Below are 20,912 nucleotides of genomic sequence, written 5' to 3'. Positions count from 1 at the left end.
CGGAGTTCAAATCCTAGGGCCAGCAAAGGAAGAAAGGAAGGAAGGGAAGGAGAGGGAGGGAGGGAGGGAGGGAGGGAGAGAAAATCACTGTAACTAGGGCACTATCCTGTCTTTGGACTCCACTGATCATCTGCTGACAGCAACTCTGAGAAAGGCTAAAAAATTTGAGAGAAAAAGTTTCTTAGTCCAACATAAGCCCAGCCAGAGGAATAGCCCAGTCCATGCCAGTGCGTTCTGAGCAGCTCCTGGTCCTCTGCATTCGCTGGGGGAGAGTCCACAGATCACCTTCCCAGCACTTACCTGGGCTCCACTTCCCCGTTCTGAGATGACACCTCGGTCTCCGTCTCGGCTTCCGTAGCCCGAAGCATTGCTGCGGCTCCCAGGGGGTGCCCCTCGAACGCTGTGTCCTGAGACTTCTCTCCCCGATCGTTCTGGCCTGTCAACTCTGGTCAAGGAAACAAAACAAAAAGGACCATAGGTTCATCTAATCTCCTGTAACCCAAATGTAGGAGCCGGCACAAGGAGGCCCGAAGCTGTCCCCACACACCTGGATTCTCGCTTGTCGGCGGCCAGGCTTCCCTCGTTCTTCCAGGAGCTGGGCCGGGAAGGGTTGGGCCCGGCCTCGCGAGGGTGTCTGGGGTGCGCGAGGTCAGGCCGGTCCTGCAGCATCACTGTTCTCCGCTCATCTCGCTCCCCGCGCACCTCCCGTCGGTCGGTTTCTCGAAGTTCATTTCTGGGTGGGGGAGGCTCGTTTCTTCGGGAATCACTGAAGCTTTTGGGATACCTTTCAAAGCTCGGGTCTTCTCTTCGTGTAATTGGTCGCGCTTTCTTCCCTTCACTTTGACCCACAAAGCGCTCCCGTCTAGGGATAAGAAGAAGCACTTAGCGGCCCTCTGCACCTTCATTTCCTTCCTGGGAAGCTAAAATCACTTTCCTTACTGAAAAAGCTCCAACATTGATTAGAGTCATTTTCTCCTAACCTGACCTAAATGACTGGCATAGAGGTTGGCTTTTTCAACATCCAGGAAAAATAATACCAAACACTCACTGGAGACATCTCCACACGGGGCACATTCAAAGCTAGCAGTACCCCTCACTCAGCTGCAGGGGGAACAAGAGAGAACTCTACTTCACTTCGCTCTAATGGTCTCTTTCACTCATTCTTTTGTTTTTGTTTTTGTTTTTGTTTTTTGCCAGTCCTGGAGCTTGAACTTAGGGCCTGAGCACTGTCCCTGGCTTCTTTGTGTTCAAGGCTAGCATTCTACCACTTGAGCCATAGCGCCACTTCCGGTTTTTTCTATATATGTGGTGCTGAGGAATCGAACCCAGGGCTTCATGTGTACGAGGCAAGCACTTTACCACTAGGCCATATTCCCAGCCCTCCATCACTCATTCTAAATACGAAATCACATTCCCATTAACGAAAAGCAAAACCATAGAAAAGCTACATTTCATTTTAAACACTCAAATCTGACTCTGTTCAATACAGAACCAGTCATTGTGCAATGCTACTTACCTTTCAAAAGACGAAGATGGAACCGCTGAGCTCTCAGGAAACCTGCCCCGCTCCCGGTGATCAAAGTCATTAAATCTGTTCTGCTGGCGAGAGTAGTCCGATCCATGGCTGAATCGCGCATCTGTATCTAGAGACAACTTTTTATTCTCGCTCCAGTAAGGATCATCTCGCCTTAAAGAGAAAAATGGTGCTCATTATATAAGTTGCTGTTCTAAGAATCAACATGTATTTGCCATCAAACATACCATGTTAGAACTGTGGACCTAAGAGGCTACTGAACTCAGCTCAGCGACGTTCAGTTAGGAGCTCACCAAGCATTGTGCAGCCATGTAAAAGTCACACAGTGTTAAAGGAACTTAAACAGAAGAGAAAAACTACCTGTTTTCAAGGCACTAAATGGACTAGACCAAGCAGCCTATAATCCCTACAGTTATATCGTTGTTTTTTTTCTTGTTTGCAGTGCCTGGAAATGGGTCCAGGGACCAGGGCCTTGCAAATGTTGGAACTTCACCATGAAGTTACACCTCTAGCCCTCAATTACCTTGAATGCTGGAAAGGCTAAAGACAAAACTCAAGCACAGTGCATTCAGTTCATCCAAGCCTCTATACAACCAACCAAATGTTTATATTTTAAACTCTATTAGCAAAAGCATAAAGATAAACACACTAGAATCTATTCCTAAATTTATAACTTCCATGCTTGTACAACATGTACTACTAGGGAAAAAAAATTACGAATGGGTCTGGGTGTTTGAGAATCATTATCGAGGCCTCCCATGACCTGACCATATTTCTGGTCATAAGGGAAAATCATGTGACATTAGGAAACAGAAAAGGAAAAGCAGACTATTTCTTATTCATACAGCAGTAGGCCACCCCAGCATGGAAACCTTCCCACACGTGTTGAACTTCTCTTCAAGAATGGGAGCTGGTCCTAATTCCCTAGTGTTGGCTTGAGGGGAAGGAGAAGGCAGGAGTCACTGGGAAGAAGAAAGCAAGCAGCTACCTATGGTCTACGTCACGCGGGCGTTTCAAAGAATTCCTTTTCTCTTGTTCATAGCGAAGCTGCTGCTGCTGCCTTCGGAGTTCCTCTCGTTCCCGGGCAATCCGTTCAGCTTCCTTGCGACGTTCCTTCACATGGCACAGAAGGAAGAAGCAGCCAATACAAAAGAAGACACGCGGTAAATGCCTATGCAAATGCCTTTTAACCTGGCCATTTTAAGAAAATCGTCACAAGCACCAGGCAAAATGAACACCTGGGACAGACCAATGAGGGCAATTTCAAGAATCTAAGGCTACAAGCTCTTGTTCTGCAATGTAACAGGAACAGGAGTTGAGTGGGGCAAAGTGGTAAACGTTTGGGAAGGCAAACAGTTGAATCATTTGACTCCAACACAAATAGCTATTGGGAATTAGAAACAGGTCTCAGTATGTATGGAGACTCAGTGCCTTAAAATCCTGGGTTACAATTGTGCAAAGAGAGGCATTAGTTCCTTCCAGCCTTGAGAAATCATTGCCACTGCAGCATAAGGAAACATCTGCTAAGATGGGGATCGTGACAGAGCCTGGATTACAACTACTCTGGACTCACAGTCCTATGCTCAGACTATCGGCTGCCATTAAGGGTGCAGAGCTAAGAGTTCTTGTCAATGACCTGGAACAAAGTCACTATTAGCATCTTTTTTAAAAAAAGCTTAGTGCCTAGTTCATTGTGATAGTTCAGGGACACGTCAATGTTCATTAGCTTGGTCTTATTCTATAGACGCTTTACAATAAGTAAAGCAAATTGGAGGGCAAAAAAAAAAAAAATCACAGGGATTGAAAAGGGTGAGTTATTTAAGAGGAAAAGATTTTCTGACTGCACCTGTTCAATACGAATGCGTTCCCTTTCCAAGCGTTCGCGTTCCATTCTCTCTCTCTCTAGTTTTTGCCTTTCAATTTCTAGGCGCTCTCTCTCTCTCTGTAAGCGCTCCCGTTCTTCCCGTTCACGAATTATTCTAATGTGTTCTCGCTCTCGATGCTCTCTTTCTGCAATCTCTCTTCGTCTACCAAAAATCAGTATTTAGAAATACTTAAATTATGCTAGCACTGTGTGAAAGAGAATAGCTTTTGAATTTGAATTTTTCTCCTCGAGGTTGGCAATTTTAAATTTCAACTTAATTTCAGTAGTTTTAATCTAATTGGAAAGAGAACTCAAGATCAAACTTTAAACAGATTCCATTATTACTTATTTATTTATATAAGTGTCAACTAAGCAGCTAAAGTTTAATAAAATAATTGCTTTTTAAACGATTCTTTAAGTAAAAATACTACTATAGTAATCCATTGACATTTTTAAAAAGATTATATATGTATAAATTTATAAAACTACAATTTCTATCAATTCTTGTTTTGTTTTCTTTGAGACATTGTTTTGCTATGTAGCCCAGACTGGTCTCAAACTTGCTTTCCTCTTGCTTCTGCCTCTTGAGTGCTAGGATTACAGGTGTGACCGCCTTGTCCAGTTACCAATTGCATTTAGATGAACAATTTTCAATGTCTATCATCTATCCTATAACCTTAAATAATGCATATCCTTTATTTGGATAGCTTAGGCTTATCATCATAAACATGAATCACAGCAAATGCTATTTAACAAGATGGCTTCTTAAAGGGCTCTTGGGGAGTGGTCACCATCTCCTAAATGATGGGTCCGGGAGCCATGATGTGGAGTTGGCTCACTAACTAACTTGCTAAACCTGAATCAAGTTATCATATTAGACTTTTCTTGGTTCTAACAAGTACCCATCTCTTATTCATCCTCATGTATTCCTCTAGCAAGCCAGTGGTTCTCAGTGAGTTAAAACTACTCAGAAACTGATGAGCCATTTCTAATGACTTCCAAGGATCAACCGTTGCTCCTAGAATCATCTAGAACATACAACAAAGACTACCCAGCCCTCCCCAGATCTGTCGCATGCCACAGGGCACAGTCATGTCACTAAAACTACAAATGCCTTTCAAAAACAAGTAACACTTGAGCCTAGAACTTAACCATTTTTAATATATGATAGGCTAGCTTACTGGCTTTCATATTCTCAATATTTCAGTGATGCAAATCAACTGGGGGAAAAATGATACTTTTTTTTTTTTTTTTTGGAAAATTTCACCAAGAGTTGCTCACTGTTTCAGAAACCCTGTCAACACGTTAAAAGTCCTGCTGGTGTTGAACTCACAGATGTAACATACCGATATCAGCTGCAGAGTGGCTTTCACACTGTCAGTGAATTGAGTGCACATCTGACTACTTGTTAAATCTTCTAGGAGTCATGACTGAACACTAATAACTGGAACACATATTTAGTATGAATTGATTTTATTTCTCCTTTAAATTGTAACTAGGCCACGATTATTGATGTTCTAAAAATTATCTGTACTGACAGAGATAAGTCAGTTTCATGTCAAAAGATTAAGGGAGGGCACTGCAACACATTTGTAGTTAAAAGTCACTGGGCTGAATGCCATGCATGGTGCACACCTGTAGTTCAGCTATTCAGGAGACAGAAGCAGGAGGATTTCTAAAGCCCTGAGTTCTGTGTCAGCTTGGGAAACACAAGGCAATTCTGGGTTTGCAAGGTCTGAGAATCACTGCCCTAGCAGTTCCCCATGGCCATTAGGGTGCCCCCCCTAAATCTGTTCTTAACTAAATGAACAGGACACCAGGGACACTGGGACCTCATCTAGAACAAATGGAAAATGCATTGTGTGCTGCAAGGATTATTTCCTTTTAGTAAAGTTGAATAGCCATGGTTGTACCATTGTTAGAGCTGCTAAAAATCTCTTTCCAGTCCCTAACACTCAGACTGTCACAGGTAAGTTCTGGACAGGACAGTAAACATTTAGAAGAATATTTCAAGTGGCATCAAAACTTTACTATGTGAAAAGAAACTGGACTCCTGAATTATCTGTTGGGATATTGCCACTGAAAATAGAAGCATCCTGGTACATGGTTTCCTCTGTTTTCAAGAGAATGCTTGCTTAGGGCTCATAAAGCACAAGCCCTCCACTTTGGAACTAATCCAAAGAACAATTAACTTGCTTAAGTTGTTAAGTATTTCAACACTGTGATTTTCTGAGAAAATATCTTAAAAATCGACTGTTTGTATTTTGTTGTTTTATGGCAGCAGTTTTTCAGTAGAGGAAAGAGCATTGGACTTGGAGTCAGAAGACTGGGCTCTGAGTCCCGACTCTGCCACTCATTGGCCGTGTGGCGGTAGAAGAGTCAGTTAGCCTCTCTGGGCCTCCATGGTTTTATATTAAATATTGGCCATAATTAACTCTACAGAATTGAGCAGGAGACTTGTTATGCAAAATTCAGGAATCATTAAATAACACTGTCCTTTTCTGAAGTATCAAGGTGTGGTTTATAACAAATCTGTCTTATAACTAGCATTAAGGCTGCACTTATATTGAAAGTCAGGTGTTAAGCAGACCCTTCTCCTACCTTCGAAGTTCCATTGCTCGTCGTAGTCTTTCAAAGCGAACTAAATGTTCTCTCAATCTTTGCTCCTTCATCTTTTCAAAAGGCAAGATCTCTTTCCTTCTGTAGTCTTTGTCCCTCTTTTTATCTAGGCTAGCCCTCTCCTTTTCCTTGCTTCTTCCATGAATCTAGGGGAAAAAAGTTATGCGAGGACTAGAAGTTAAGAGAGTTCAGTATTTTATTTTTTGGGTTCAGTTGGTCATTTTAAAAAGTTCACACAAGTGCATTTCCTTTGCTTAAGGTCTTCTAGCATGAAAAACAAAGTTTTAGCATGAAACTGTGCCAAAAAAGTCTCAGCTATAACAATCATCTTTTGCAAACAGCTGAAACCATACAGAGGATCCACTTGGAAACTTACTTTCTCGTATCGTCTTCTTGATGTCCTACTATGATCTGCCTTGGTTTGGTCTAGTATTACCATATGTCCTGGACTCTTTGAACCTATGGAGGGAAAAACATTCTTTTAAATAAACCAGTGAGTAAATAAAATTGTTGAAAGAATATAAGTATGGCTTGGAATATGGCTTAGCAGTAGAGTGCTTCCCTTGCATGCATGAAGCCCTGCGTTTGATTCCTCAGCAACACATAACAAAAAAAGACTGAAGTGGCACTGTGGCTCAAGTGGCAGAGTGCTGGCCTTGAGCAAAAGAAGCCAGGGACAGTGCTCAGGCCCTGAGTTCAAGCCTAGGACTGGCAAAAAAAAAAAAAAAAGTACTCTTTTCCAGACTTATGTAATGACAATGTAATGAAAAAAAAATAATTTAAAAAAAAACTAAATATGTAAAAATGCCAAAGTGTTAGTCAGATATTTATAAAACAACACACGAGATTTAAAAGTTAAAAACCCTTATTCTGATACCTTAAGGAGAAAGATTTTTAAGTACTTCAGTCTGCTAACCTAAGCAATGATATTAAGACATAAAAATTTTAAAAGAGCCAGCCAGGTGCTGGTGGTTCATTCCTATAATCCCAGCTATTTAGGAGGCTGAGATATGAAGATTATGGTTTGAAACCAGCCCAGGTAAGAAAGTGTATGAGACTCTTATCTCCAATTAACCACCAGAAAACCAGAAGTGGCTCAAAGTGGTAGAGCGCTAGCCTTGAGCAAATAAGCTCAGGGACAGTGCCCAGACCCCAGTCAAGTCCAAGCCACACAACTGGAAAAAAAAAAATTAAACTACATATCTATACCCTTTTAAACCTGCTCTCTTCTTCTTCTTTTTGTTGGGGCGGGGGGTGGGGGAGGCTATATCCCCAGCCTAAGGCAGGCAAGCTCAGATTTAACAATAAAGCAAAGGAGCTCAGCTGGAAGAATTTTAATGAGAGGACACCTAACCACACAGTTTCACTGTTCACCTGGGTTGCTAACATCAGTATGTCTCCCCTCTCCCACTTGATAGAGCAAGCCGCAGTGTGAAAGACACAGGGAGTGGAAGGGGCTGTGGGCGTACTTATTCGCTTCTTTTCTTCACTTCTTTTCACTGGTTCTGAAGTTGTGCCACTTGCTCCACTATCATTCTTCTCATCCTTACATTCTATTTTTTTAGCATCCTTACTTTCTTTCTTCTCAGATTTCTCAGACGATCTTTTCTCTTCTTTTTTGATAGAGGCTTGTGTCCTGACCATATCACCCAAGACAAAAAAATAGAATGAGAACTACTTTTGTTAATGTAACAAGTCTAACCACTTATTAAAAATAAATCTTATCCCAGTACCAGTAATTTTAAAATTAATGCTTACTTGTTACTTCTATCATTCATAGTTTTTTTATCTCCAGAATTTCTTGAACTATTCTTCTCATCATTTTCTTTCTTCATTTCTTTCTTACAAGGATCACCTTTTACCTAAAAGGGATTATAGAACACCTGTAAATCTTTTTTTTTGTTGTTTTTTTTTGCCAGTCCTGGGTCTTGAACTCAGGGCCTAGGCACTATCCCTGGGCTAGTACTCTACCACTTGAGCCTCAGCACCACTTCTGGCTTTTTCTGTGTATGTGGTACTGAGGAATCGAGCCCAGGGCTTCATGCATGCTAGGCAAGTACTCTACCGCTAAGCCACCTTCCCAGCCAAAACTTGTAAATTTTAAAGTTACATTTTTTATGATTACTACAAGAGTGCTGAGCTGGCATGGTGACATCTGCCTGTAATCTCAGCATTCAGAAGAGAGAGGCAGGCAGATTCTAAGTCTGAGGCTAGCCTAGGCTATACAATTGTACAGCGAGACCCTGTCTCGAAAAGCTAAAATGCAGCTCAGTGGCAGAGTGCAAAGGACAGAAAATTGTACAGACAAAAGTAAAATTTAAAATAAATACATTAGGGCTAATGCTGTACCACTTGAGCCATGGCTGTGCTTCCAAATTTTTGTAATTAATTGGAAAAAAAGGTCTTATAAGACTTTCCTTCCTGGGCTGGCTTCAAACCACAATCCTCTGACCTTGATGTGCTGAGTAGCTCGGATTACAGGTGTGAACCACTGGTGCCCAGCTTATTTATTTTTAAAGACAGGCTCCAAGCTCACAACCTCCTAGCTTCATCCTTTATTAGGACTCAGAGGGACGGCAATCCATATCTGATAAGTCATCTTTAAATTGAAAATGAGGGGCTGGGAATATGGCCTAGTGGCAAGAGTGCTTACCTCATATACATGAGGCCCTGGGTTCAATTCCCCAGCACCACATATACAGAAAACGGCCAGAAGTGGCGCTGTGGCTCAAGTGGCAGAGTGCTAGCCTTGAGCAAAAAGAAGCCAGGGACAGTGCTCAGGCCCTGAGTCCAAGCCCCAGGACTGGACAAAAAATAAATAAATAAATAAATAAATTGAAAATGATAGGGTAAATGTTCCTTATGTGAAATACTTGGGGTCAGGAGATTTTACTGGCTAAATGGCCCTAATCAGACAATCTGTAATCTAAAAATGCTCTTAAAGTTTTGAAGCACTGGGGACACTCGAGTTTTTGACTTTGGATTTTCAGATTAGAGCACGTTCAACATGTACAAACATCCTCCTTTGATAAAGTTCGGCGAGCTTACTTTTTCCACAGAGATCAGCTGTCCATGCAGCTCAGTGCGATGCAGATGTGCAATACACCTGGACACCTCTGTGCTGGAGGACATCGTCACAATGCCGTAGCACTTTGCCCCAGGACTACGAGCGTTTGTAACCACCTTTGCACTTAACACCTACAGAATGACATTATAGTTTAGGAAGGTTTACAACTTTACATCCCTATTTCTCAACAGACAAATCTTGACTAAGATAATTCAATTGGAAGGATCTAGGTAGGATACTAACTTGTTAGAATGTGGGTTTTATCTCTACGCAAGTTATTTTTTCATATGGTTGTCACCATCTACCGATAGGGACCAATAGGGACTTGCTAGGTATTCAATGGAATATATAAAGGGTCATAAAAGCAATTTAACCTACCTTTGTTTTTAATTTATCTGTTTCACTATGCCAATATATAGTGGGAACCACCAATCACATCAATAAAGTAATGGTACAATTAACAAAGTCAAAGAAACTGAATTTGAACCAAATTTCCTTACCATAGGCACACTCTGAATTTCTTAGAGATGTTTAAACAAGTTTGTGTAGGTTTATCAATAAGTTAATATTTTCCTATGAATAACTTTATATTTTAAAAATGAGTAAAGAACAAAGCATATGTTCTCTCTTACTCTCGCTCTCTCTCTCTCTCACACACACACACACACACAAAACCTTAAAACTATTACCTCCCTTTCAAATACACCATAGAATTGCAGAATTTTCCACCTATGTCCTTTAAAATTTTTATCAATACGAGTGAGGAAGAACTTCAATTCTAGTTCTAGAACAGAACTATTCTATTTTAGGATTAAGAGACAAAGCAGGGATGGATGAATGAGGAAAAAGCAAGAATAGTTCAGTACAAACAAAAAGGAACAAAGACATAATGCCAGGAAGGGGTGAACAGAGAGATAAGGAAGATTTTTCAGGGTGAGTTGCTGGAAATTACAAGCTTCTCTCAACTCTTGGAAAGGCTGATTTGTTCCCATAGCAATTTAAGTTTTCATCCATGGTATTGTTACCAAATGAATGGTATCCTTATAGAGATGTGGTCTTAGTACATATCAACATCAAAGTACTGTATTTTTAAAAATCAATATAACAATACATTATTGAAAACAAAAAATACACCACAGCTGATAAGGGGACCACAACTCACTGTCCTTCCTCTGACACTGCCAAGAACCTCTTTGCTCAGTTGAGTTTCTAATTAAAGATGTTGGGGGTGTGGCTCAAGTGGTAGAGCTCCTGCCTAGTAAGCATGAAGTGATGGGTAACTTAGTAACTTCTCCCTCTCACAACAAACAGAACCCCTCTGAAAGCCAACAGGACAGGTTTCAATAGCCTCCATTAATGCCTAGGTACCAATACAGATCATTAATAGACAAGGCTGCTGCACTCATAGAAAGCATTGGAATAAGCTAAATGTATAAAATACATAAATGAAAAAACAAGATATGAGTAAAAATGACTGGATACCCTGACAGATATAAACCAATTGCAATCCAAAGTAACTGCTTTTAATTGAATATTCTCTGGCCACTACTGATCCTCTTTTAGGGATAGGTCTCCACTTAAATGCTAGAGAAAACTTCCCACATTTTCTCCATTAACACCCATACTCTTCCTTTACAGCACTTAGGGACAATGTCTGATTATTCAAATACACAAGTAAATATGAATGTGAGGTTATCCTTTCGTCTCTAACATTGGAATAGAATCTCAATGTTCATATTCCCTTTTCTCCATGTTACACATTCTATTAATATTTAATACCAGTCTACTTGTATTTTCAAAATGACCACATGAGCCTCAACAATGTACTAGAGAGAAGTTGTAATGAAGAAATCATAGTTTTTGGTTTAAATGGGTTTACACTTTTTTTTTTTTGGCCAGTCCTGGGGCTTGGACTCAGGGGCCTGAGCACTGTCCCTGGCTTCTTTTTGCTCAAGGCTAGCACTCTGCCACTTGAGCCACAGCGCCACTTCTGGCCATTTTTTGTATATGTAGTGCTGGGGAATCGAACCCAGGGCCTCATGTATATGAGGCAGGCACTCTTGCCACTAGGCCATATCCCCAGCGCCGGGTTTACACTTTTTAATACAAAGATCCCTGGGGCCCAGAGTGACAAAACCACCATTCAACCCATAGCCCTCATCTACCATTACCTCAGAATCCAACAAGTCCGTTTGTAATGTCCTTAGAGACACAAAACTAGAGTACATTTATGTAATACTGTTTTGAATATAATTGGTTTCAAATGCAGATAAGGAGAAAGATGGATTAAAAGGTAAAAAGAATGTACCTTTCCATATTTGCCAAAGAGGTTCTTCAAGTCAGCAGCTTTGGTATTAGAAGAAAGTCCACTAACCCAGAGATTTTTAGTTGAGCTTCCACTGCTACCACTAGTACTACTTGTACTTCCTAGAATAGATTTAATATCACACATTTAAGTATCTTGCTTGGAATTTTTTTCCTTTTACAAAATTATAAGGGTTATGATCCTTTAAACTGTAAATGTCTTTCACTTCAAAATGCCTATGAATTTGCTATCATCAACATCAAAGAGTTAAAATATAACTAGTGAGGAAATGAACCCAAATATTTATATACTTCCTGTTGTATGACTTTTAAGTCAACGTGGATAAAAAAAAAAACAAAGTACATGCCTTGGACTTTTTCTGTCAAGTTTAATAATTTATACTCTACCACTGCACTGAAACAGCCAACCAGGAAGCAGTCCTCTAGGAAGGAATAGACTGCTTAAGTGCTCATCTGATGTGGACTTTAGATCCTGAGAAGCTGGAGTGGAAGAGGGAAAAGTCAGAGGATGGGACACACCATTTTAATCATTTAAATGGCTCACAAGAAAGCTAACCTGTTAGTCTTCCTTCTCTATTAGAGAAAGGATAAGAGGAACTAGGAGCTACATATAGTTGGTCAATTCTAGATCTACTGCAAAAGGAAGAAAAAAAAAAGCCTCGGCAACAAACCACCACAAGACCTTAGGATCAGAGATTGTAAAACCATTTAGAATAAATAAATGATACGATGAATCACAAATTATGGTTTCATATATAGATGCCCTATCTTAGAATAAAAGCATTTCTTTAAGTGTGCTATGAAAGAAGGAATGCTATTGTCTATAATTTTTCCATGCTATTATATAAAAAGCAGGAGTACAGTGAATAAAAATTCTAATGCTTTAAAAGTTACACAGCTGAAAAATTACCCAGTGTAGACTTTTATAGGAAGAGGAGACAATATAGACTTGACTCAAATATTTTAAATATTAATGGCTGATGCGTTTCTCTTCTTAAGGACATTGATCAATATATGGTTTATCTTATAGATTATAACTAGAGGTGTGAGTATCTTTTTTTTAACCAGTAACATTTGGGTCTTAGTACTTATCTAAATACAGATTTTAATTAATTTATTTATTTTTACTGATAGAAAAAAGACAATACTTATTTGTGTAACACTACAAAGCTTCTAAATTGAAAGGATAAAATTTTATAAACTGTTGGTATCTTACAAACTACAGCTGTAAAAGATGTGGGTATTACAACTGTCAATTATTAGCTCAAATCATTATCATTTCCAACTACTAAAACACAACCACCAAACACACTAAATAAACCGTAGTGTCTGCATACAATCCGCCTTTAGGCACTCCAGAGGTATTTTAGGACTTTGTAGTACTTGAATGATGTATTTTCTACTAGAATGCTGTATTACAAAACCATTACTTTTCAAGGAGCCACAGCACATGTACAAGATGAACTGTCTATGGGCATGAGATAACCAATAGCAAAAAGCAAGCAAATACTATACTTTAACATGTACAAAAATTTCAATAAAAATTTTCTATATCAACCCAAAATAAATTAGGGGATAAATTCTGAAGCATTAAAATATTATTCACCAAAGTCTGCCCTGTTTTAAGGAATGCAGGAAATACAATTAAATAGGATGTTTTGTTTTGTGCTGGTCCTCAGGCTTGAACTCAGGGTCTGGGTACTGTCCCTGAGCATTTTTGCTGAAGGCTAGTGCTCTACCACTTGAGCCAAAGCTCTACTTCTGGATTTTGGGTAGTTAACTGGAGAGTACATGCCCAGGCTGGCTTCAAACCACAACCCTCAGATCTCAGCCTCTTTGAGTAGCTAGATTACAGGCGTGAGCCACTGACGCCTGGCTTATGGGTTTTCTTTCAAACTATCAAGACTCCACAACATGCAAATATTATGTAGCTTAAATTTCCTCCTTAAAAAACAGGGAAATGAATGTGGTTGTACACAATGGTTCAAAATCACTGCAATTAAGGAGAAAAGATTTCTTAATAATTTCTTAATGTTCAGTATGATTGCTTAAACATAAATTTCCCCAGCAAATGAATTAACACACTTCTACCAATTTACAGTGTACATAAAATAATGCTTTAATCACAGTTTGCTGTAATGTATCTGAAAGACATACGTCATACAAAGACCATCCAAAATTTTTAGCCTATCAACAAAATTCTATGGGCTAAATGTCAAAGGACATAACGAACTACTACGTTTTAGTGGAAAATATGGATTGTTATCACTGAATAAGCGGGGGAAATCCATTACCTTTGTCATCTTTAGAGGATGTCTTGCTGTCTTTAGATTCCTTTGAAGCGCTAGAGACAAATCATTAGAAGAAAATTGAAGGAAAAAAAAAACAAACAAAAACAAAAACCCAAAACAAAAATCAAGCAGTTTGATATTGACTAGATTGCAAACTAGTGCTATTTTTTTTTTTTTTTACAAATTAACAATTCCAAAAGCCTAGATTAGGCTATTCCAACAAATGACTCCCTTAGGATCTTGCACTGATTTTCCCCAAGATGCCTGAAGAGCTAGTTTTCTGAGAATTCTATTGAGTGGATATATGGCCATCTTCTCCAGATTTCAGGACTGGGACTTGACTTCATTTTGTGTTCTTAGAACTGACAGTTGTTCATTAACCATCATCACAAGGGTTTTTAAAAAATAAAACAAAAAAAATCGTCAATTTGAAAAAAAAAAAAAAAACCAAATATATGGTGACAATTCGACAATGCAATCAGTAGGACACACTGCATATATGAAGATCTTGACATTTTTAAAAAGTAACTTATGACGATCAAAAATATTATAGGCAGGATCATAAGACACTAATTACTGTACATGGTCTTGAAGCCACCCCCTTAATGTAGAGTGATCTTATTGAATGCTGGAATTCAGTATCGTAAAGAACTGACATAGAAAAACAAACCTCTTTGCTTGACCAGAGGCCCCAGTAGACGAGGGCCCTTTCTTCAAAGTATCCTTTTCTTTGTCTCCAGATTCTGCTTTCTTAGAACTTTCTCTGGCTTCCTTCTCGACAGGATCACCCTTCACGCAGTCTTCTTTCTTACCATCTTTATGGTTCGCATTCATCTCATAATCCTTGGTTTCCTTCTCCGGGCTCTGTGCAATGACGTCCTGCCCATCTTTTGGCTTACTTGCTTCAGAATCTGTAATTTTCACATTTTTACCTGTTTCTAGGAGGTCATCACCATCAAAATCCAGAGTGATGGCATCTTCAGCCTGGATTGTGACCGAGATGTTGTCATCCTCAGCTTCTTTCACAGTCGCATTAGCTTCCATCTCTTCGTGAGCTGTGTGATCAGCCTCAGCTAGGTTCCCTTCTGAAGGAAGAGGTTTAGATACTTCTTGTGTACCATCACCAGAACCTGCTATATCTAAGAGGATTTAACAGGAATAAATATGGCAAAACAAGAAGTTTATAAACAATTTCATATTCATAAGCTAGAATAGGACCTAGAAAATATAAAGCCAGTTATTAGCACTGATGGAAGATTAAGGGGGGAAAAACACAAGGGAATTAACTAATATAAACAATCCTTTACCCAGGATCACTTATTCTTCATGGGAAAAAAATGATCTCTACATACAAACACCACACAACATAGTGAGAAAGTGGCTCCATCCTGAAGATACTAGCTCTTCATTTGTGGTTAGAAATGAATGACATATGAAAATTTTTTTCCCCTCCTTGGGATAGTGACGAATGTGGCGATTTGTTATTCGATGCTCCCATCATCTTGGGACTTAACCCTTGTGGCCTTCAGAACTCCTTTGGGGTCTTCGTGGAAGCTCCCAGTCTGAAGATAACAGTCTTCGAAGTATTTCAGGGCCCATCTTTTTCATTCTTCTATTCCTGGGTAGTCCAGAATGGGATGGAAAGCTGCGTTGGAAGGCTCCAAAGATACATCTAGGGAATGGTTCTTTCTGGTCTTCATCCTGTCCAGTTAGCCTGTAGTTACCATTTTCAAAGATGCCGATGTCTCGCATTATTCCGAGATAGATAGGCGTCAGGAGATGAGATTTTCAAGTCAGTAGCCTAACTTCATCATTGCTTCTGGATTTTTGATTCTGCCTGGAGGAGGTGACTGTTCCATGTCCTTTCTAGTCCAAAGTAGGATTCCTTTGACTTCTGTCCAAGAACTCAACCTCAAGATGTCCACGTGTATTTCTTTGTTGTCCCTGTTAGCTGTTTTAGAGGAAATCGTTCTCCTAAATGACTCAAACTGTCAGAAGACTGTACGGGAAGTTCTCTAAGCAGCAAATACATATCAGTTTTCTGGTCATTCACCATTTTTAGAACTAGTTGTAAAATTCATTGAGACTTTCCAATAAGCACGTATGAGTTACTGCAGTGCCAGTCTCAAGGATATCATTGACTTACCGTATGCTAGAAGTTATTTTTAAAATAAAATCAAAATCAATGTTAAATATGGCAATAACAGCTACAGTAACTGATATGTACTATGAAGTTAGACTACATCTTAAGTGTGCAAAAACAAAGTAAAACCAATTGAAAATTAAATCAAGATGCTCACTTAATTCACTAAATTGATAAATTTGAAAATAAATGTATTACTTTAAAAATAGGATTTCAAATAAGGATGTTTTACATCATTTACTTTTCTAAATGTCAGCAATTTTTAAGCTCTACTTAACAAACATACCTTTCTCACTCTCTTCTTCCTCACCATCCTGAAATTCAAAGAATAATCAAATGTAAAATGAATTCACATAAAACTAGATTTTAATAATAGCACACATGTGCACATGCGCACACGTGCACACATACACACATCAGCCAAGTTAAACTGGCCGATAATTTGGCAGTATGAGTTAGGGATACCTATTATGAACAAATAGGGCAATCCAGTCAGAACCAGGGCCCATTTAAAAATATGGTCTATAAGATTTTAGAAAAAAAAAAATCGGGCAAGTCTGTTAAAGTAAGTACATCAATATTATTTAAAGCTAGTTTATATACTCAAAATTGGACATATACCAATGAGCTAACCAATGAAATAACTGACATGATTGGCTTGTATCACTCAATATACAGGTACTCTTAATGTACACTATTCAGAAATGTTCTCTATAATTATTTAAATTGTTTATTATACATTATTTTGTACCATTATTTCTGGTATATATTATGCCACAGAGTATAACCTGTAGACCAACTTTTAAAGGTTTGAATGCACATTAACAAAACAAAACAACAAAACATTCCTCTCTAAAGCATTTCAGACAATGAGAAGGATGGCTACAGAATAGTGAATTTCAAATTACTTATTCTTTTTGGTTTTAAAAAAAGATCATAAGCTGTAACACATACACTGGTGATCAGCCAATAGGAAAACGGTATTTGGGCCAGGGGCCAGAGCTCACACCTATATATCCTAGTTAATTGGGACCTAAGACTGGAGGATGGAGGTTAGAGGCCACTCCAGGGAGAGTTGTTTTCCAGATTCCATTTCCAAAATAACCAGGGGGAAAAAATGCACTGGAAGCGTGGCTCGACTGGCAGAGCACCAGCTGAAAAAGCAAGCACTACTGGTCACCAAAAACTGAGTACCCACTCCTTTTTTAAAAAGCTATTTTAATTTTGAAGTATTGGGTATTTTCACTTAAAACTAAGTACCTGATACCTTGAAAACAGCTATCTCACAAAAGGAAATTCTTTTTCTGCATTTGATTTATTAAGAAAGGACTGCGAAAATGACTGAAGTAACTTACACCAAGATGAAGCCCCGATGATAACATTTTCCTAAATTTAAGTCCATAAAGCTAAAGTGATATACATGACAATCTCATATGGAAAACCACAATCTTCATTGAGTGTTTCACTTCCAATAACTTTAAACACAGAAGCTGAGGAGAAGTAGACTATTTTAAGCCAGTTGTTCCGTGCTATGTTCTCATATAAAAAGCTTAATGCAGTGGCCAAGCATGTAATCAGATTCCCTATAGAATCTGTTAAAACAGACTGCTCGGAACCAGTCCCAGTATTTCTGTTTTGTTTTGTTTTTGCCAGTCTTGGACCTTGAACTCAGGGTCTGAGCACTGTCCCTGGCTTCGTTTTTGCTCAAGGCTAGCACTCTGCCAACTTGAGCCACAGCGCCACTTCTGCCATTTTCTATATATGTGGTGCTGAGGAATCGAACCCAGGGCTTCATATATACAAGGTGAGCACTTTATCACTAGGCCATATTCCCAGCCCCAGTCCCAGTATTTCTGACTCAGATCTGAAGCAGGCCCTGAGAACGCGCCTCTTTTAACAAGTTTCCAGATGATTCTAATGCTGCTGGTCCAGAGAAGACATTTTGAGAGCTACCTCTGCCTCAGAGGCACAGCTCATCAGTGAAAGCACACCTTTGAAAGACATATTGACAATACAATTTTAGATTCATATAAAAGTAGGCATTCCTTAAAACGCCAACTATTTTAGCACCTGCTCAAAATTATTTTGAACAATGGTTTTTACTAAAATTAATGTGTAAGTGATCTACTTCCATAGGGAATGAGCATTGTCTTATAGATGAAGAAAACAAAAAATACTTCAAACTTAAGCCACAAAAGCTTAAGAGGTAAAACAGACCAAAACAAAATAAATCAACTGAGAGTAGTAAATTCTATTATTCCATAGGTACCTTCTATAAGTGGTCTGCACCTGAACTTCCTTCAGTCACACATTTGGCAAGGAAAGAGAAACATTTTGGTAGTGTGGCTGGCAGGGGCATTAAGGAAAAGATGTGTTACAATTGAATTTTCTATGCATTTTTTTCCTTTCAAAACTCTTTCAGAGGCTAGGAATGTGTTTCCCATCCTTAGATATAACTGGAGGGGAAAAAAGATCTTAAGTTATTTTCAATAATCATATTGGAGATAGTGGTGGTGGTATTATTCTAAGACTGTTGTGCTTGTGTGTGAAAAAGAAGTACTTGATTTGGAAGAACCTATTAAGAATTGATTTTAAATTCTATCTGAAAAGTCAAAACAAATCCCTCAACACATTCTCCTGGTATATTGAAAAGGCCCAGAAACAATGAACAACTCAATAGCAACAAACATTAAACCCCTAGTTATCCTGAAATATCATTTATCAGTAAAAGAAAGATGTGGTAATTATAGGTCAAGGGCAGGAAATAGAACATCTTTACTTACCAAAAATCAAGGAAAAGGTCATACTGAAAGGACAAAAGAGCCAACTAGAAGAAGCTGTCACTAGCTAAACACAGGCAATTTGAGCATTGAGGATAGTAATGATATGGACTGATAAACATTAACTATATCAAATCCATGAACTCAAAATGAATCTAAGCAAGAAAAAAAAAGGAAAAACAAAACATTAAAAACTCAATGATCTCTACTGGAGGTGTTAGTGAACCAGTTTGTTCTTTTGAAAATCAGTAAATAAAATGGGGGGGAAAAACACAATGAAACATACTCCCTGGCTTTCTTTCCTTTATAAATGATACTACTGGGTAACTGAATAGTAGATGAGAAACATTCCAGCTAATAAATGAAAAATAAATTGCAGGATTAGGAATATTACTATTATGCAACTCCCAAAGAGGAGGGTCACCAATAATAAAAAATACAACTAGAAATAATGTGCATCGAAATACTACTGAAGGAATGGGAGAGAATGAGGGAACAGATGACATTGTATACTTATTAGTGTAACCTCACTGTACATCACCTCTCAAATAACAATCAAGTAAATAAAAATACTATTGAATGTGTTCTAGGGGGAGTAAAAAGCATAAACCCTGAGTCTGACAGCAAGTCCACAGATTATAAACAACTTGCCCATTTACAATAAAGGTAGGAGCATGATAAACGTAATCAGTATACTCTAGACTTTGGAAACTGTAGAGCAGGAGGTGGCAACAATACTAGACGCGTGTTTTTTGTAAATATTTCTGGTGAAGCACAGTTATACCCATGTATCTATGGATTGTTTATGAACCCTTTTATGCCACAATGGCATAGCTGAGTAGTTGAAACATACAGTATACAGCTCATACATGCCAAAACATTTATTGTCTGGCTTTTAAGGATTTTGGTAAGCCCTACTCTATAATCAACTTCAGATTTTCAAGAAATAAAATGGTGTGAAAAGAGAATGCTTATGGAGACTGGGTGGCTTAGTGGTAGAATGCTTGCCTAGCATGCATGAAGCCTTGGGTTTGATTCCTCAGTACCACATAAACATAGAAATCCAGAAGTGGTGCTGTGGCTCAAGTGGTAGAGTGCCAGCCTTGAGCAAGAAGCTCAAGGACAGTGCCCAGGCCCTGAGTTCAAGTCCCAAGACTGGCAAAAAAAAAAAAAAGAGACTATAGATTAAAAGACAATCATAATGTATAGGTCTTACTTACATGTAGATTCAAACAAGGGCTACCAAAAAAAAAACCAAACCCACAGCTGGCTGAACAGCTGAAATGAACTGTATATTAATATTAATGATATTAACATCTTTATATCATCTCCTGGAGATAATGTGAATTAATAGATATAAATGATCTGAGAGATAATATAAATTATAATTTTTCAAGGAATACAAGTTCTTGTCTGAAAGTACTGCATGAGGCAAAAGTGGAGGCACAGAGGAAACAGGCCTGGCCAGGAGGTGATAGCAGCTGAAGCTGATTAGTGATTACATATACTTTGTGGCAGCCCTTAATGAATATAATAATATATTCAGGATGCATGACTAGAAGCACTAGATCATTTACAATCTTGATAAATTTACGTTTGTATGTGTTCAACTACGCATTGTATACAGAGGACAAAGATGTCTGTTTTGTTTTGCTTTCTATCTTGGGGCAGGATCTCACCATCTATATCAGGTTGCCCTTCAATTTGTGACTTTCATGCCTCTGACTCCCAAGTACACCACTGAATCTGGCTAAATGGTCATTTTACTTAAGTAAAGTCTCTAAAAATGTAATCTCCCTATCTTTTGATACAATATGGCCACATCTTGTCCTCTGAAAAGAAGTAACTAATCTTTCCCCATCAGAATAGAATGGGAAGGTCCTTTCCCTTCAATTTTGTAAAAATTAGAAAAAGGTTCTTTCATCAAGAGACTTCATTTCCATCCCTTAAAAAAAGGGTGGTCTGGAAATGTGGCTTAGTGAGTGGTAGACTGCTTGCCTAGCATGCATGAAGCCCTGGGTTCAATTCCTCAGTACCACATAAACAGATAAGGCCAGAAGTGGCAGCGTGGCTCAAGTTGTAGAGTGCGAGCCTTGAGCAAAAGAAGCTCAGGGACAGTGCCCAGACTCTGAGTTCAAGTGCCAGGACTGGCCAAAAAAAAAAAAAAGGGTTTTATAACAATCGATTACAAATAGAGATCAGGACTCTGTCAAACAACTCACAACCTGCACAATTGAAGGTGTGGTCCTTGGTGGAAATTTAAAAGCTAGCTGCCAACGAACATAAAGA

The 20,912-nt window shown here is 38.8% G+C and overlaps 1 protein-coding gene and 1 long non-coding RNA gene across 11 annotated transcripts in view; one reads left to right on the top strand and one right to left on the bottom strand.

Moving 5' to 3' along the window:
• The window catches only part of Sltm (SAFB like transcription modulator), a 43,807-nt gene that overhangs the window by 5,318 nt on the left and 17,577 nt on the right, over nucleotides 1-20,912 (bottom strand). For 3 of the 10 annotated variants that reach the window (XM_048331685.1, XM_048331688.1, XM_048331683.1), the window contains 14 exons: nucleotides 16,130-16,157; nucleotides 14,371-14,839; nucleotides 13,704-13,753; nucleotides 11,393-11,511; nucleotides 9,066-9,215; nucleotides 7,776-7,879; nucleotides 7,487-7,653; nucleotides 6,394-6,476; nucleotides 6,000-6,163; nucleotides 3,381-3,561; nucleotides 2,523-2,647; nucleotides 1,517-1,687; nucleotides 548-862; nucleotides 301-445 (listed from right to left, as the gene is read on the bottom strand). In XM_048331685.1, the coding sequence (XP_048187642.1) occupies nucleotides 301-445; nucleotides 548-862; nucleotides 1,517-1,687; nucleotides 2,523-2,647; nucleotides 3,381-3,561; nucleotides 6,000-6,163; nucleotides 6,394-6,476; nucleotides 7,487-7,653; nucleotides 7,776-7,879; nucleotides 9,066-9,215; nucleotides 11,393-11,511; nucleotides 13,704-13,753; nucleotides 14,371-14,839; nucleotides 16,130-16,157 (2,271 nt within the window). The remainder of the gene's footprint in view (nucleotides 1-300; nucleotides 446-547; nucleotides 863-1,516; nucleotides 1,688-2,522; nucleotides 2,648-3,380; nucleotides 3,562-5,999; nucleotides 6,164-6,393; nucleotides 6,477-7,486; nucleotides 7,654-7,775; nucleotides 7,880-9,065; nucleotides 9,216-11,392; nucleotides 11,512-13,703; nucleotides 13,754-14,370; nucleotides 14,840-16,129; nucleotides 16,158-20,912) is intronic. The other 7 variants (XM_048331689.1, XM_048331690.1, XM_048331684.1 and 4 more) reach the window with 3 other exon arrangements.
• On the top strand, nucleotides 17,917-18,454 carry LOC125340275. The gene is made up of 2 exons (XR_007208739.1): nucleotides 17,917-18,384; nucleotides 18,416-18,454. It is a non-coding gene; the product is annotated as an uncharacterized LOC125340275 (long non-coding RNA).

This window comes from Perognathus longimembris, chromosome 23 (assembly GCF_023159225.1).
Source record: "Perognathus longimembris pacificus isolate PPM17 chromosome 23, ASM2315922v1, whole genome shotgun sequence".
NCBI classification, from domain to species: Eukaryota; Metazoa; Chordata; class Mammalia; order Rodentia; family Heteromyidae; genus Perognathus; species Perognathus longimembris.
This window is presented reverse-complemented; position numbering and strand designations above follow the sequence as displayed.